The sequence below is a fragment of the Rattus rattus genome, chromosome 4 (assembly GCF_011064425.1).
Source record: "Rattus rattus isolate New Zealand chromosome 4, Rrattus_CSIRO_v1, whole genome shotgun sequence".
NCBI lineage: Eukaryota > Metazoa > Chordata > Mammalia > Rodentia > Muridae > Rattus > Rattus rattus.
The window spans coordinates 36,558,733-36,575,517 of NC_046157.1; the positions used below are offsets into that span (position 1 = coordinate 36,558,733).

General features: G+C 38.5%; 1 protein-coding gene across 2 annotated transcripts in view; it reads right to left on the reverse strand.

The window, feature by feature from the left end:
• The window catches only part of Alcam (activated leukocyte cell adhesion molecule), a 194,086-nt gene that overhangs the window by 41,981 nt on the left and 135,320 nt on the right, over positions 1–16,785 (reverse strand). For both annotated transcript variants that reach the window (XM_032900289.1, XM_032900290.1), the window contains exons 2-3: positions 7,810–7,910; positions 4,280–4,499 (exon numbers count right to left, since the gene is read on the reverse strand). In XM_032900289.1, the coding sequence (XP_032756180.1) occupies positions 4,280–4,499; positions 7,810–7,910 (321 nt within the window). The remainder of the gene's footprint in view (positions 1–4,279; positions 4,500–7,809; positions 7,911–16,785) is intronic.

Here is a 16,785-nt window from a genome sequence, read left to right on the forward strand (position 1 = left end):
TGTGTGTGTGTGTGTGTGTGTGTGTTTAGGTTTTGGCATCATGTGTCATATAGCAGTCTCTATAACAATAGAATACTATTCCAAGCCTGAAAAAAATGATTTCTTTTTAACTAAAGACATCACAGGCTTTCATTAATATGCTTTGAACGCGAACCACAAACGACTAAAAGCTAAGCTAGATATAAAATGCTGCATAATTCCCAGGGTTTTGGAAACAGAAGCTTTGTTTTGTAACAGGTTTTTCTGAGAAGAAGAAACTGGTACAGAGACAAGGACTGATCAGGAGTAAATGTACTAAAATAGATACCTGAATCCCTAGCTCTTACTCTCAGGCTGTGTAGTTAGTGAATGCTATGAATATTGATTTTCAGAAAAAAGTAGACATCAATCAATACCTTACTAAAAGTTACAGTTTGGGCACCCAGCCCTGTCATAGACAGATCAAGATGTAGTTCTGGGTAGATTTGCTCTTTATCGTCTAGGATGACCTTGCCTTACTCTATAGACCACACACAGACTACTCAGTCAAAGAACAAGAAGAGACAAGTGCCCTGGCAGGTTTGTGCAGGGCCGAGACTCTCAGTCCCTGTTTACAATCGAATTCCTAATAAGTTACCAAGCAGTTAAGCTGGTGCATCTATGGAAGAATGTTATGTTTGTTCTCATTGTGTTGGGAAATGTTTTTATCACTAATTTTTTTTTTAGTAATTAAAGAATCAAAGTGACTTGAGAATAGTGATACATGTATGATTTCAATACTTGGAAGATGAAAGGAGGAGGAAGAATTCAAGGACTGCCTTGGCTATAAAGCATGTTTGTGGAATAGCCTGGGCTGTATGTGACCGACCATGTTTCAGTCCCCTTGATTTATCTCCCCCCTGCCAAATGGAAGAATAAAACTGTAACACAGTTTAGGTCTTATTTGTTAAATAGCTCATTTTCTATTTCTTTCCCCTTGAAAAACATTTCTTTACTATTTTCTGGTTTAACAATTTCTACTGGAGGGAGGAGAGATTCTCAATTTTCCAATTCGATGAAGCATTAAGAGTCATATCCAAGTAGGACCTGTGAAATTAGGTGTGGAGCCAGCATTGGCCAACCCCTTGAAGAATGGCCCCACTGTACAGAGACCCAGTCCTGGAGACAGGCTTTCATCTAATACCAAAGCACACCAGCAGAGCAGAGAGAACTGGAAAATTAAGACCAAAGGTTCACCAAGAGCTGCTATACATCCTTAAAAGAGCAAGATTGGTCTTTTTATGTTCCCCATGCTGACTCTGAATTTGGACTTGACCTCCTAAATGTCTTAGGCTGCTTTTCCTTTTTCTTTTCCTCAAATAGTTATTGCAAATAACGGAAACACCGAGAAGGATTCTAACAGCTTGAATAGAAGCAGCTCCTTACCATGTTAGACCCCGTTCCTTAGTTCCCGGACAGGGCTCTAATAGCAGTAGAGAGCATCCATTCCACTCAAGAGGCTGTTTTAACCCCAGGCAGGTGAAGAGACTTGCCAAGGTCAAAACTTAGTGGCAGCCCAGACAGAGCAAGGTCTTCTGGTGACTAACTTACAGATTTTTCCGTCACATCAATGACAGCCATTTGGCTCTCTTGGCACCTGTTTGACCTCTGAGCCTTTTGCAGTCATTGGAATGAATCTCTGGGAACTTTCTTGCTTCCAAACAGTTTTATTGCTCTCAAACGCGCACTAAATGCAAAGGCAGTTTGATTTTGATGCCATTCACGAGCTAGTTAGTGGTGACAAGGCACGTTACTCGCTTGGACTGGGGTTGGCTTGTGAATATAATTTCTTACATCAGAGGTGTAGGTTAAAACAAAACAAACAAACCTACATTGAAGGTAAAATCATCAGTCAGGCCCTCTGGCTTGAATAAAAGCAATTTGATTTTGCTCCTGGCGCTGGCGCTGGCAGCCTGCAGACGCTGATCTGAGATTGGCTCATATGAGCCACACTTGATGCAGGGGTACATGGTTCGCGTTGCTAGGTGATTCAATAGAGGGAAACAGAGGACTGATTGATGAGCACAGTAACTCCTAAGTGACTGAAATATACACACGCATAGGATGAAAATCTGCCTGCCACAGCTGCTGCCCGATTCACAAAATGTGGCCTGAGGTAAATTCCTGATTCAATGAAAAGAAGCGAGGTTCCTATAGGATCTTGCTGGACTGCCACAATCATCAGGGTTGTCATTAGTTTTCTTAGATTTGGAGGGGCTTTCTAGGCTTCTCAGATGCAATGCCATTTCCAAGACTGTGTAACTTGCTATGTAAATTCTCTCTGGCCCACAGCCTGGAATGCAAATTCTGTTTCTGAGAATTGCTTTGTTTTCAACAGCATTCAAAAGAGCAGGGGGCCTGGGTTCTGGAGGTCTGTGGCACATGACTGTTTTAAGCACAACAGAAAGCTTCTGCACTTTAAAGTAACTTACAAATTTTATTAAATTAAACCAATTGGATTTGTACTCTTAGATATTTACATAGCGATATTTTTTTAAGAAAGAAAACTTGGGAAATGTCACAAATGACTCTTATAATTATGAATCGGAATGCGGTTGACTTGTTTGGGTACTACTGTGATGTTCGATAATTTCAAGACAATTTACAGAAAACTGAAGATGGCAAATTAATTCACATAATGGTTAGAGTTATGAGTTAGCCTACCCACATTCTTGGTATTCAAGATATCAAAGCCTATGGGAATTTTTATAGTTGCTATTCTGCTTTTAGGGGAAAAATGCCATTAGCAAATTTACTGTCCATCTCTCTAATGAAAGTAAAACAGAAGAAAATAAGAGAAAAAAGAAAACTAAAAAGCTGACATGGCCAATGATAAGTTTAGAACACTAGTTCTTCATGTATCCTAGGGAAGAACGCTAGGCTGGTAAACAGTTGGGACTGAACTTGATTAAAATTATAATAGAGAAGTGTAGATGACTTCTAGAAAGTACCTTCTAACCTAAAAGGCAATCAACTGAAGCATGTACTACACATTTACAAGGCTTTTCTGGAGAACAAAGGTTTCCTCTGACAGTGTTAGTACTCTTTGAATCCACATCCTGAACCCAACAGAGCTTTGAAGTCTACATAAATACTTAAGGGACAGCCCTACTTAGCTGCATAGGTTATTAAAGAGAAACACGAAAAATCCATGGTTGTTCACTCCAGTTGGAGGCCTCCAGGGTTTCTTTCTTTACTATTTATTTGAGTCATTTCTAGGAGCTGTCAAACCATCAGAAACAAGATTGGGAGAGTGAGAAAGTAAGATCCACCCCCCTTTTTTTCTAATTAAGCAAGACTGATATTCTGAAATATTTAAGACCTGCTTTTTCCTCTGCAGTTTCTAAAGCACTATGATGTAACTGAGGTGGGATCTTTTATTTGAATCTTAAAAGAAGATCTCCCTTAATTATACATCGCAAGGCACTCATTTGCTGTTTGCTATTTGCACAGTAACATTAACTATATATAATTAGGTGAAGTTACTGTGTCATGGTAACTATAGTAATTACGTCGAGTCTCTTCTACTAGTCTCTTTTCTTCTAACCCTACCTTATCTTTTTGGTGTATCCCTCCCTCTGTAATCCCATGCACATTCTCAGTGTGGTGAGTTTTATTATTTTAGGGAAATGTTATTAACCATTTTAAAAGGTTAAAGACTAAACCAATAAATGTTGAAGGTCAGAAAATACACACCACACACACACACACACACACAAACACACACATACACACACAAACACATTACATATATGCATGTACACAAATCAAGATCGTTAGCTCATAGAATAGCTTAAATTTGTATTTTTTCATTTTATATATCAAGATGACAATTTTATATGATTCACTCTAACATTTATATGATATGCATGAGTAGGTATATATCTTATATTTATATAAAGATTACTACTTTTTTTCCTTTGAAAAAAATCAATGGAAGTCAGAGGGCATATGACAGTTGTCAATGGCAGCACTTCATATCCAAGGGAAAGTTACATGGCAAAAAAAAAATCCAACCAACCAACCAAACAAACAAACAAACAAAAAAACCAGAACATTGTTCCAACTCTTCACTGTTCATCTCCCATTAATGCCAGACGTATCTTCCTGCTAGCGGCATGCACAAGTAGTCTAAAGAGCTCTAGAAACTCCCTATGAAGAGGCATTGCAGAAACTCAAGCCTCCCCCTGGAGAACACCTTCTAACACCAGCCATCACTTAACATCAACCCCACTTAACAGTTTTACTGCAGTCTACTTACTGAACACCTTGACCACGGTAGGTGCCTCAAACACGTTGTCCTCGGTCACTAGCATGCACACAAATCTCTTTTCGTCACTGATCTTTGCATTGTTGATAGACAGAGTGTAGTTTTCTGAGAGGCTCAGTCTGTCCTTGTACTCTGGTACATCATCATACTGCACACTTTTCTTTGTAGAAGATCTGAATGCAATAAATACTGGGGACCCATCAAGCTTTTCCTAAAAGTTAAAATAACAACATTGAAAATCAACATAATTCATGTATTTCAGAGCCATATTATTCCCTTCCATGCTCTTTTATATGGAATTTTGTTGCTGGTGGTGTTGAAACGCGATGGTTTTTAGGTACCAGAATCACTTAAATCTTTGATTACGGAAAGAAAAATCACACTTCACATGGAGTGAAACTGTTGGTTCCCTCACAGGTTCATACAAATGGGGGAAATGAAAAGACCGAGCTCTCAGAGTTGGCGCTCAACTCACACCTGTGGGACATCAATGGCTGTTTTGAATGGGTGTGATATGGTCTTGTTTAATATACATCTAAAAAATAGATAAAAGACAAACACAAAAATAAAAAAAAGTTCAGAAAAAAATTGCTGAGGTGGTCAGTCACACAGTTGAGCTTGATATATGGCAGCTCTATCAGAAGCATTCGTTTCTTTAATTCCCACATTTTAAATGTTCATATCTGACACCTGGCCTTGATGTGGTTGCCCTTTACACCATGTACTCAATTTTCATGGAGGAACGACATTCACCCTGACAAACCATCCTTTTCACTAAACAAGACTGAGATTAACCACTGAAAACTCGAGTGTTGCACCTAAGGTTTAAAATTGGCTTTGAAAGATTATCCTGAAAACATCAATGTAAGATGTAATCTGGCATGGGGAATGGTGCCAGGAACACTGGTCCATATGGCACCTTTTCCCCTCTGGTCTCACAAAATTTCCCTTACCTAGGGAGCAAGTTAGTCTAAGATAGGGGCCAACTATTCCCTGTTATTTTCCTAACAAAGGTTTTGAGAACCTAACGTATGAAGAAACATGGTTAAAGGCTAAGCAAATATTAATATTCTATAGAAGCTTATTAGTTTGATTGGTTTCATTTTAAAGTAACTATTAGTTTTGATTGCCAAGATATTTTTTTTTTTAGGAACTCAAAAGTTTTAGTTTCTTATGTATATATGCACATATGTAAACATATCAAGAATATTTGTCTTAAATTTTTAGTCTTATCCCAGTTTAACAATACAAATACTTGCTTTAAGTTATTCCTTTATTGTGGGATATATGTTATCAGAATACCTTAGGTTTCCATACTCATTCTCTTGGCAAAAAATAATAATTGTTAATATTTTAGCACTTAATTACATGCCAGGTACTTACTTCAGGTTATCTGTGAAGCGATTAGTGGTTATAACATTTATAAAATACTTGTAAATTAGATTTATATATCAGTCTTACTTGTAGATTAGCCAATGAAAGTCACATTTTGTAGGATGACTTCTTAAGGTCCCCACCAGTAAACCTCACTAGTGCAGAGATTTGAGAGCAGCCTGGCTGCCTTTAAAGGACACTGCAGTAATTCTGACAGTGGTGAGATTCCTCTTCTGTATCAGTCATTGTGGTAGATATTCAGGAAGAGGTTGAGGGAGGGGTAGGCTGGGGAAGGGTTGACAACCATTGTCCCCACCCAAGGGGAGTCTACAGTGATGGGGGAAGTCTAGCTCTCTTCTCCTTATGTTTGCTCACTTTCAGTTTTTCCAAACATTCTGCTCTTCTTCCAGCTGATTGCATTAAATTAGAGCATGCACAGTGTTTCTGCAAATCAACGCTGACTTGAGAGTCACTCAAATGCATCTCATTAAATTATTCCTGGAGCTTTGTGCTTAACTAACAATTTGAAAATAGCCATTATTGATTGGCTTCCAGCACTACTGTGTCAATTCAGCTTGTGTGGAATCTGGTTCCTACGTTATTCTTAAGATGTGCTTTTCTCTAACACGAGTTCATTTTTCTCTCAGTTGATTCCATTTAGTTTGGTGGTCAATTTGTTCCTTGAGAACATGACATGGTAGAGTCGACGACTTGGAACTTGAGGATTTTGAATAGACTCTTTCCTCAACATCGCTCTTCTGCCTTTACAGAGAACAAGGAGTTCAGAATGACCTTGAGTGACCCGATAATGAGCACATACTAATGACACAGTAGGATGTGTTACCTACTTATCTTTTTTTCTGACATACATGCACGGCGTGGCTGGGTAGATGAACCCCATAGTTATAGCTGCTGACGTCTTAAGTCCGTACTTAGCAGTCAAATACTGCTACTGCAAAGTAGTTCGTTATGAATTAATCACTTAGCCCTCACACACTGTGAGGAAGATATCTCATTTTCATAGTGAGAAAATATGCTTAATTCACCTGTCAACGGATGACTCCATTGGTCCAATTTCAGAGCTGACTTTATAAATGGCCACGACTCTTTATTCCTTGAGTGTAAGCTTAGGCACTTTTGACAAACTGTATTTATTATAACACTTTTTTCTAATAAGAGATATTTTAGGTAAAAAAATGTTTGTGGTCAAATAAACCTAACAAATTAATCCGATCAAGGTCTCACACAATTCACAATACATTTAAACATAACTACTACTCTGAGAAATGTTGTAATAAACAGTTAATAAATCACCTGGTAACCAACAATGTTCTCCTTATGCAAATGTCTGCAAATATTCAGGGACTAGGGAAATATGCTATTGTATTCCAGTAAGTATCTATGTACTTGAACCTTACTCACTGCCACAAGTCCCTTGTGACCCTGCCTTGGGAAACTGGACCACAAAGACCCCGTCTGTTGATCTGTGTTCAACATTAATCTATGTTAGCTTAGCTACCACCGCCACCTTCCAGGATCTGTACTCTCCATTTCTAGACCCATTTGCACAGTTTTATGAAGAACCTAAGTGTAAGCAATGGATAAGATCAGCAGTTAAATGTACAGTTGATCTGTGATACCAACACAGAGAAGACTCAGCAACAGAAACAAAGTTGCTTGCCAGCTCTCAAGGGAAATTTGAGTTCTCTAGGTTCTTGGATTCTAGGTACTAGGCTCTCTAGGTTCATCTAGCCTTTGCAGTAGCTGCACCACACAGAAACTAGTGAAGATGAAATGATCTCCTCCATAGAACTGTACTCTACACTCCCCTGAGAGTATTCCAGAACTCTGCCTTTCCTTGTGCCTCTAACACAGATGGGCGGTTCAGACATAGATGATCTATGACTTTTGAGTTATTTGTTAGATTCATTTAAAATAGCATTAGTTATATAAGCATGGGTTTTATCAACATATTCAATGCATTACATTTTTATATAGGTATGTACAGAGAAATATTATCATTATGTCAGTATTATATACTCATATATTCTCAGAAAATAAAAAAAAAGAAAGAAGGAAAGAGGGAGGGAGAGTTTTATTTTAAAAAACAGAGGAAATTCATCAAGCCCCAGGAGGCTCATACTTACATATTTCCATTTGCCAAACATGAGGTTCTGAGGTACATCCAGTCTGCAAGGCATGATAATGGTATCTCCATATGCTGAGTTGACAGTGTACCATCCGAGGCCTTAGGGCAAAAGGGAAAAGAGATCATGAGAGTTGTCCTGAAGCTATAGTCGAGGAATGCAGGAGAATTTACAAGCTGATTATGGCCTTTGCTGTATTTACTAGGAGTATATTTCAGAGAAACACGAAGCTGTACCAAAAATAGCATGCTCAGAGACCTCAAAATAGTTTGAAATACATTTTCAGGGAACCGATTATCAAATTTACCTCTTACAAAATTAAAATTAGGTGTCGAGGTCTAAAAAAATAGCTCAAGTAAGAACAAAACTCAACTTTATCTGGATGGAGAAAAGCTAGCATTCAAGTAGCTGATTTTATAGACAAAAAGAAACCCACTAAATTTTAACTTCTCATAATATATTAACATGATAAAATTATAATACAAAAATCCCGTCCTCACAAAGAGATATTCACAAAGTGGCTAGCTGTTGCATTAGGGCATCAATCTAATTTATAATGTTGTTTGTTAGTCTGATACAGAAGAGAGAAAGAAACAGGTCATTTCATTCTTTATTCAGCTAAGTAATAAAAAATTAAAATGTGAAAAGAATAATTTTGATTAAAAATGTAAAATGCGCTTTTCATAACCATGGAGTTCTGAAAAACCTTAAGGCTTCACAGGCAAAGAAAAACAAATACCTTATATCCTTCCCCCAAAAGGACCCTGTGAAAATACAGTAATAACCTAGAAAGAGGAAGTTGGAAGAGGGAAGGGTAGGAGGGCGATTAAAACAAAACGAACAAACAAAAAACAGATAAGAGGGAGAATTTCCAGTCCTGGGGAGCACAGCAGTGTGACTATAGCTCACAATAGCTTGCCATATGCTTTATAAGGAACTGGATGAGAGGAGCTTACATACATGAAACTGTTATGAAGAAACAGAAGTGCCTGTTACCCTGATCCCATCGGAACATATAGATACACTACATCCTACTCTGTAAATACATAACTCATATGTGCTTATTAAAGAGAATATCACTGTGATGTTTTCATTGGCAATAGTGGCAAGGAAGCATCTCAGATACTTCATCTTATTAGGCTTACAAATCTCTTTAAGGTTGAAGAAACCCCCAGGTGAGAATCCATTAAGGAATGCCATAGGACCGAGCATGAAGGGGCTATTTTTCATCTGCAGGGGGAAAGCATAAGCAGATGTTATTTCATCCAGCAGGTGGTGCTAAAGGGCAAAGCTAAGGCAATCTGCGACACTCAATAAATAAAACCATCTTGGGACTTTCTGAACAGGGACCACTGGTAGATGGATGGTAACTTTCACTGTTACCCATTAACTGTGTAGTATACAATAAAAGCTTTACACCGAGATAGAAATCACCTACGTTATTAAGTGAGGAAGGTGACCAAATTCCTATTCTAAAATTCAATTGGTCAAGAGGCGGCTCCTTCTCTAAACATGTCTCTAGGAACAAGAATACATGGAGCAAATGGGTAGCACAGACTGTTTAAGCACTTTTTACCACTGTTAAGACACAGGATACTATGCAGAAGCCGCAAGACTATATTTTCATTTGGTATTTTAAAATAAAAGAATACATAAAATTGTTCATCATATAACCATTATCTGTTAAACTTTCCCATATTCTGTTCCTCATACTGAAATTATAACTCCCTTTGACATTAAACTATCAGATGTCAGAGGATCATAAAAGAACAGATGATATTTTATTCTTTAGTTTTCATTTCATATATTTTGCAATGAGAAGGATTAAACTCAGGGCCTCAGGCATGCTAGCCAAGTGAGCACACCAGGTCTAATACTGGACGTTCTTTTTTATTTTATCATCTTTTTAAGAATTGAAAATAGATTTTTTTCCTCTCATACAATACATCCCAAGTCCAGTTACCCATCCCTCCACTCCTCCTAGCACCCCAACCTCCCCCAGATCCACTCTCCTTCCTTTACTTTTTCGGAAAGAACAGGCCTCAAACCACAGCCAAACAGGACAAAAACAGATCCAACAAAGTGAAAGCTGTCACACCAAGGCTGGCCAAAGCAGACCAATAGGAGCAAAAGAATCTCAACGGCATGTATACTGGCTTCCGTGGTGAGAGGTCCCACAAAAACACCAAGCAAACACCCATAACATATATGCAGAGGACCTTGTGCAAACCCACGCAGGTCCTTGTGCTTGCTGCTTCAATCCTTGTGGGCCCATGTGAGCCCTGCTTAGTTGATTCAGTGGACCATGGTCCCTTGGTGTCCTCCAACACCTCTGACTGCTACATAACACTGGACTTTTACATGTGTGATCTCTGACACGCACACTAGCATTGACTGGACTGCTCTAATCAAGACCCAGCTCTGGTTTTCTGCATCAGGTTCCTGCACGTGGGAATTTTCCCATGCATTTTGATTTGAGGCTAATCGTAGATACAGACCAACAAAGCCGCAGGAAGCCTGCGATTTCACCTTTTCTGGTAAAGCACTTGAGGGCAATGAGGAGTTGGCATCTCACCTTCGTCTGTGTCAGGTTGCTCCCTGTTAATTGGCTCCTGATTAGAAGGCGTTTTTAGGAAACACCTTCTTTGACAATTGGTGCTGATTCCAAGGTGGGGAGCAATGCAGTTTGCAGAGCTTGGCATCCCTTTGTGTGAATCCTTCATAAGGTAAAGGGGAGTAAGCAAAGGCCTTTTCCAAAATGGCGGTCATTGCTCTTCCCAGATACTATGTTTCTCTCCTACCCTTATGGAAGCTTCATGTTGTATACATATGCCAGAGTTTGTGACAGGTTTTAAAGCTGCATGAAGCTGAACTGTATCTTGTATTATTGCCACGAGCAGAGCACAACTGTGGCAAAGAACACACATTTTCAAATTTAGAACGTGATGACATCCTTTCCATTTTAATTATCTAATTAATGTATTTTGAGATCAGAAATAACTTATGACAATGGAACCTTGAGATATTCTTATTGCTTCCTCATATTTTAAAGGCATATTTTGCATGGGTAGAGAACATGGATTTTATCCTCTTAGGTTATTTACTGTCATGAGGAGGAAAAACAAAGCCTAAAAATAAACACAGTTCATAGTAGTTCATGGAAGCTTCTCCTCCCTCTCCAGTGAGATTAAGAACTATTTCTGCTTTCTGCTTTACAAACGATACAAGAACATGCCCCTTTCGTCTCTCGAGACCTCAAAGCAAAGAGTCATTGCTTCACTTGGTTTGAAAACTCCTGGATCTCATCGTGTAGTGACAATGCTAAATTGAAATCAGCTAGGACAGAACTCTGATAAAAGAAGAAATGCAAAGAAAATAGGACACACGACAAAAACAGGATGGTAGAGAAGGACCAACAGTCACAGACAGGATCTCTGTTCCATGGGCTCAGAAAAGGATAAGTACATTGGACCTCATGAGGAGCCATAACAGTGCTTACCTGAGAATCAATTTTCAAGTTGGCTACAGTCATCAACTTGCTTCTAGTAAGTGCATGACTTCCTGGTTCATCTGAGTGAATGATGAAAAGATGTGCCTCTGTGGGAGAGCTGAGGTGTCTAACCTCCTAGAGATACAGTAACTGCCAAGGCCATGGCGATTTGGTGGTGAATTAGTGTCCTAACTCCTACAGATGTCTAAATCTTTGAGAGAAAGGGGCAGCAAGACCCAGAAAAACCCGTCACCCTGTGTGATTCTGTTTACGCCTTCTGTAGAAGAAAAAGACTTTTATCTTTAAACTACCAAATCTGAAAATTGAGTTCGGCTTACTGGAATTCTCCTGCAGTTTTCTTCCTGTAATAGTCATTAACTAAATTATTGAATTTTGTGCTCTACAGGTTATTTGGCACTATTAAAGCTATAAACCCTTTGTCATGTACTCTTTCATGAAGAGGCTGAACATACAACATAACACAGTAGACTGTGGACGTGCACAAAATGCTTGCATATGTACATGCATATCCATGTGTATATGTTTTTGTGCCTGAAGGTGCATCTGGGTGTGAATGGATGTGTATATCTGGATAAAGGACAACCTCATGTGTCTTTCTTCAGGTGCCATCTTTTTATGATGCCAACATCTCTCAGTGGACTGAAACTAAACAAGAAGAGTAGACTGGCTTGTCAGGGAGCATAGGGGCTATACCGATCCCCATCTTCCTGGTGCTGATATTACAAATGCTCAGATGAACCATGGTACCTAGTTCTTCCTAACTCAGGCTCTTGTGCATGCAGGATAAGCACTTCACCAACAGCATTCCGTCTCTAGCCCATTATGTGCTGGTATACTCAGTCCATGTCATGTCTACACATGCAGTTTAGCTGGGTTAGAATGGTCCCTATGTAACGTGCCCTACCGATTCAAGACACTTTGCTGAATACAATAGCTTGCAAAATGTCCTGACATAAAATAACATAATTTTTATGTCTGAGAAGCAGTGTATAATTAAAGCACTTTTTATAAAGTAGTATTATCCAACAAGCAAGCAAACAAACACCCCAAAAGCAAAACAATAGAATTGGAAAGAAAGTAAAATGTAATAAACAAAATTTAAAAAAGGCCTCTTGACCAAATAATCCTGACCCATAACATATCAAGAAACTGAGTGTAAAATGCCCACTAACTATAACTGTGTTTTTATAAAGCAAACAGTATGAAGCATGTATCAAAAGAGAAATACTGAATTGTAAATTAGGTGAATACTTTTGACTTCCAACAGAAATAATCATGAATGTAATGATTTTTATCATATTGGTGGCAAATGACTTTTCTATATAAATGAATTCTAAAGGTCAGAGTAATGATTCTCTTTGTATCACTGATGGAGTTCAGACTCCTCTCTCATATTCTGGACAGAAACAGAAGAGTATAGAGGACAGAATGAGACGCAGACCCAGTATACTTCTGCATGCTCTAATTTAGCACGTGTAATTATTATTTGTTACTCTGATATTTTAATAGCATCATTGTCCTTAGAAGCACTCACTGAGCTTTGAAGCTCTGTGTGGTGCTATGAAAGGGCTAAGCTGAGTTATAATGGGTTCAGAGCTTGCGATGTAAGAACTAAATCATAGTTTCACTGAAATTTCGCGCTTAACTTGAACAAATTGCTGGGGTAGGGATTAGGTAGAAAGATGTTTGTTACTGAAAACTTCCTTTGTGCTTACTTGGTTGATTGTGATACGTAACTGTGCTGATACTCTTCTCTACCATAGCAATACTGGAACTGAGCAGCTCTAGATGATGTGTAAATACTTTGTGATTTTAGTGTATAGCAGTTTTGGTAAATCTGACATTTTAGGTTAGAGCTAACTTCATTATAAGAGAGACTGGACTCTGTCTTTTGAGGTTCTTGGGGCACCTCTAACAGTACTCTTCTTCCCCCTCTATGAAAATTCAAAGCCTATAGAAGTGATAATTGTCATTTCATACACAAAATTACCCCAAACCCTATCCACTCAGAAACTTGGGTTGATCTATAGCTATTGTTTTTTCCATGAAACTATTTTTTTTTTTTGGTCTTCTATATTTGGTTGTTTGTTTGAGAGTCTCTCTGTATAACCTTGGTTGACCTGAAACTTGCACTGTAGATCAGGTTGGCCTAAAACTCAACAATCCATGTGCCTCTGTCTCCCAAGTGCTGGGATTAAAGACTAAGTTCTGTAAGGCAAAGGACACCATAAATAAGACAAAATGGCAGCCTGCAGAATGAGAAAGATTTTGACTAAGTCTACATCTGATAGTGGGCTGATATCCAAAAATGTATAAAGAACTCAAGAATCTTGGCATCAACAAATCAAATAATCCAATTTTAAAAATGGGGTACAAAAATGGGCTACAGATCTAAACAGAGAATTCTTGACAAAGAAATCTTTAATGGCCAAGCAGCACTTAAGAGATGTTCAAAAACCTTAGTCATCAGGATTATGAAAATCCAAACAGCTCTGAGATTCCAAAATCTTAGCTAAGATTTAAAAAACAACAGATAGCTCATTCTGGAAAGGGTGTAGAGCAAGGGAACACCCCTCCATTTTTGCTAGAAGTGCAAACTTGTACAAGCACTAAAAATTTGGGGGTTATCAGAAATTTGGGAATAGATATACCTCAACTCCCTGGTATACCACTCCTGGGCATATACCCAAAAGATGCTCCACTATACCACATGGACACTTGTGCAACTATGTTCATAGCAGCCTTATTAGTAATAGCAAGAAACTGGAAAAACCTAGATGTCCCTCAATTGAAGAATGGATAAAGAAAATATAGTACATTTACACAATTGAGTATTAACCAACCATTAGAAACAACAGTATCATGAAATTTGCAAGCAAATAGATGGAACTTGAGAATATCATCCTGAGTGAGTAACCCAGACAGAGAAAGACAAACATATGTATTCACTTATAAGTGGATATTAGCCCTGAAGTATAGGATAACCGTGCTATAATCTACATATTCAAAGAAACCAAATAACGAGGAGGGACCAATGGGGGGCACTTGAGTCTCTCTAAAGGGAAATACATTAGACACTTGGGTTGGATGGAGGGAAGTGACTGGATAGGGAAGGGGTTGGGAATGTGAACAGGAGGGATGAGGTCTGGGGAGGATGGAGATAGAGAGTACTGGGAAAGACAGCTGGATGTTGGAGTACTTCTGGGATGAGCTAGAACCCTAGGACAATGGAAAACCCCAGGAATCTATGAGGATGGCCCTAGCTAATACTTCTAGCAGTGGCGGACAAAGAGCCTGAACAGGCCATCTCCTGTAACCAGGCAAAATTTCTAATGATTGGGACACCAACCCTGTCATGAACCCTTAGACCTATGATTTTTCCTGATGACAAGACATGCAGAAATAAAGATGAAGCATTAATTGAGGGACTGTCCGAACAATGAGTAGCCCGACTTGAGAACCATGCCCTGAGAGAACCCACTGTGACACTAGTAATGATATTCTCCTCTGAGTGGAGACAGGAGCCTAGCGTAACTGTTATCTGAGACAGCAGCAGATGGGAACAGATACAAAGACCCACAGCCAAACATTGAGTGGAACTTGTGGATAGAAGAAGTCGTAAAGGTAAAGAACACTGTAAGAAAACCTAAAGAATCAATTAACTTGGGCATAGAGGTACTGAACTGTCAAATAAGAAGCATGCATGGGTCCAAAGTAACCTTCTGAACATATGTAACAGTTGTGCAGCTGGGTCTCCACATGGGACTCTTAAAGCAGGAGCAGATGCTCTCTCCGACTACATTGTCTACCTTTGGATCCCTTTCCCCTAACTGGGCTGCCTTATCTAGCATCAAAAGATAGATGTTCCTAGTCTTACTGCAACTTGATATGTCAATGCTGGTTGATATCTGTGGAAGACCTCCCCTCTTCTGAAGAGAAGGGAGGAGGTATATAAAGTAAATAAATAACTTAATAAAGAAAAAAACTAGACATGTGCCACCTCCACCCACCAAAACTGGCTCCAATGAAACTGTGGTTTTCAGCGAAGAAATTTTTGAAGTAAAATAAAATCTTAATGTAGGACAAAATAATGACTGAATTCAGGTGGAGGGATAGAGGTAGAAGTGGCATACAGAGACACTTCCTTTCCACCAAATCTGAACTCCCCACTTATTGCTTTCCAGTGGACTGCAACTCTAGGATTTGATTTCCAATCACTTTATAGAAAAGACAATTTTTTAGAATTCACAAATCAAAGACAGCATGGATCATACCACTAATGAATTATAAACCATACATACCATACATATTTTGTTTAATATAACAAAATATCATAGTTCTAATGGTAGAGTGAAGCTCACATTTTGAAAGTGCTAGCTAACCCTACTATTTTATGATTTAGACATTGGTAGTTTTTCATCTTAGAATTACTCTGATAATCCTTTACATTGAAGAAGAATTTAAGATTTTCTTCACAGTTATATATATATATACACATAAATTAATTGTCAATATATACATACACGGTCAAATATGTGTGTGTGTGTGTGTGTGTGTGTGTGCGCGCGCGCGCGCGCGCTCAGGTGTGTGAATTTGCAGTGGATGATTGATAGAGTAGAATAGTTGATAAAATCTAATGTCATTTTGACAAACAGAGTGAAGAACTTTTCCCTCCCTTCTTCATTGTTTTTGTCAACTTTCCTTCAATTAACTTGGGAACTTAGAAATTGAGTTGGGTCTTTCAATATCAGGAAACCTTGCTCAAAGTTGACCTTCAGTGTGGCCTATCACAAATGTCACATCTTATCACTCACATACAACTGAATTATGCCCGTGAATAAGAAAAATAGCAATTTTCTCCTCCCTTCCCTCTCCACTTCCTGTAATTAAAAATATGTCACAGTAGACATGTTAGAGTAATGATCAGGCCACTGTGGAATAATACTTGAAAGGAAACGATTATCCCATTAAACTATAAATTAGCATTAGTACTGAGATTGTATTTTAAGATGTATACTTTTCATTTTCACCTGCAAAATTGGCAGTTTATAATACTCTAAGTAGTCATCACCTCATCAGATTATAGGTCAACATAATAATCCTTGTTATGTGACAGGACCACGTAAATGAAGTTCAAAATATTATATTGGGACTTGCACTGCTGTGCTGACATTACCATTTGTCTACCTGCACATGTATATCATAAGGAAACATGGACTGGCCTGTATTGCTAGGCAATTTGGGATTCTTTCACTATTAAGGGTAATGACCTATTGCTTCCTCTTTTTATTTTTTAGCATTCTTTGGAGCCATCCATTCTGACTGATTTTTCCATGCATCTTTCACAAGGCCTGTCTACTCATATATTAAGTCAAGCATCAAGTCTATTTCAGGCAGAATGCTAGGTGTGCTTTGTGATCGAAATAAATAAATGAAATAAGGGGGCTGCTTCCTTAATACGGGTG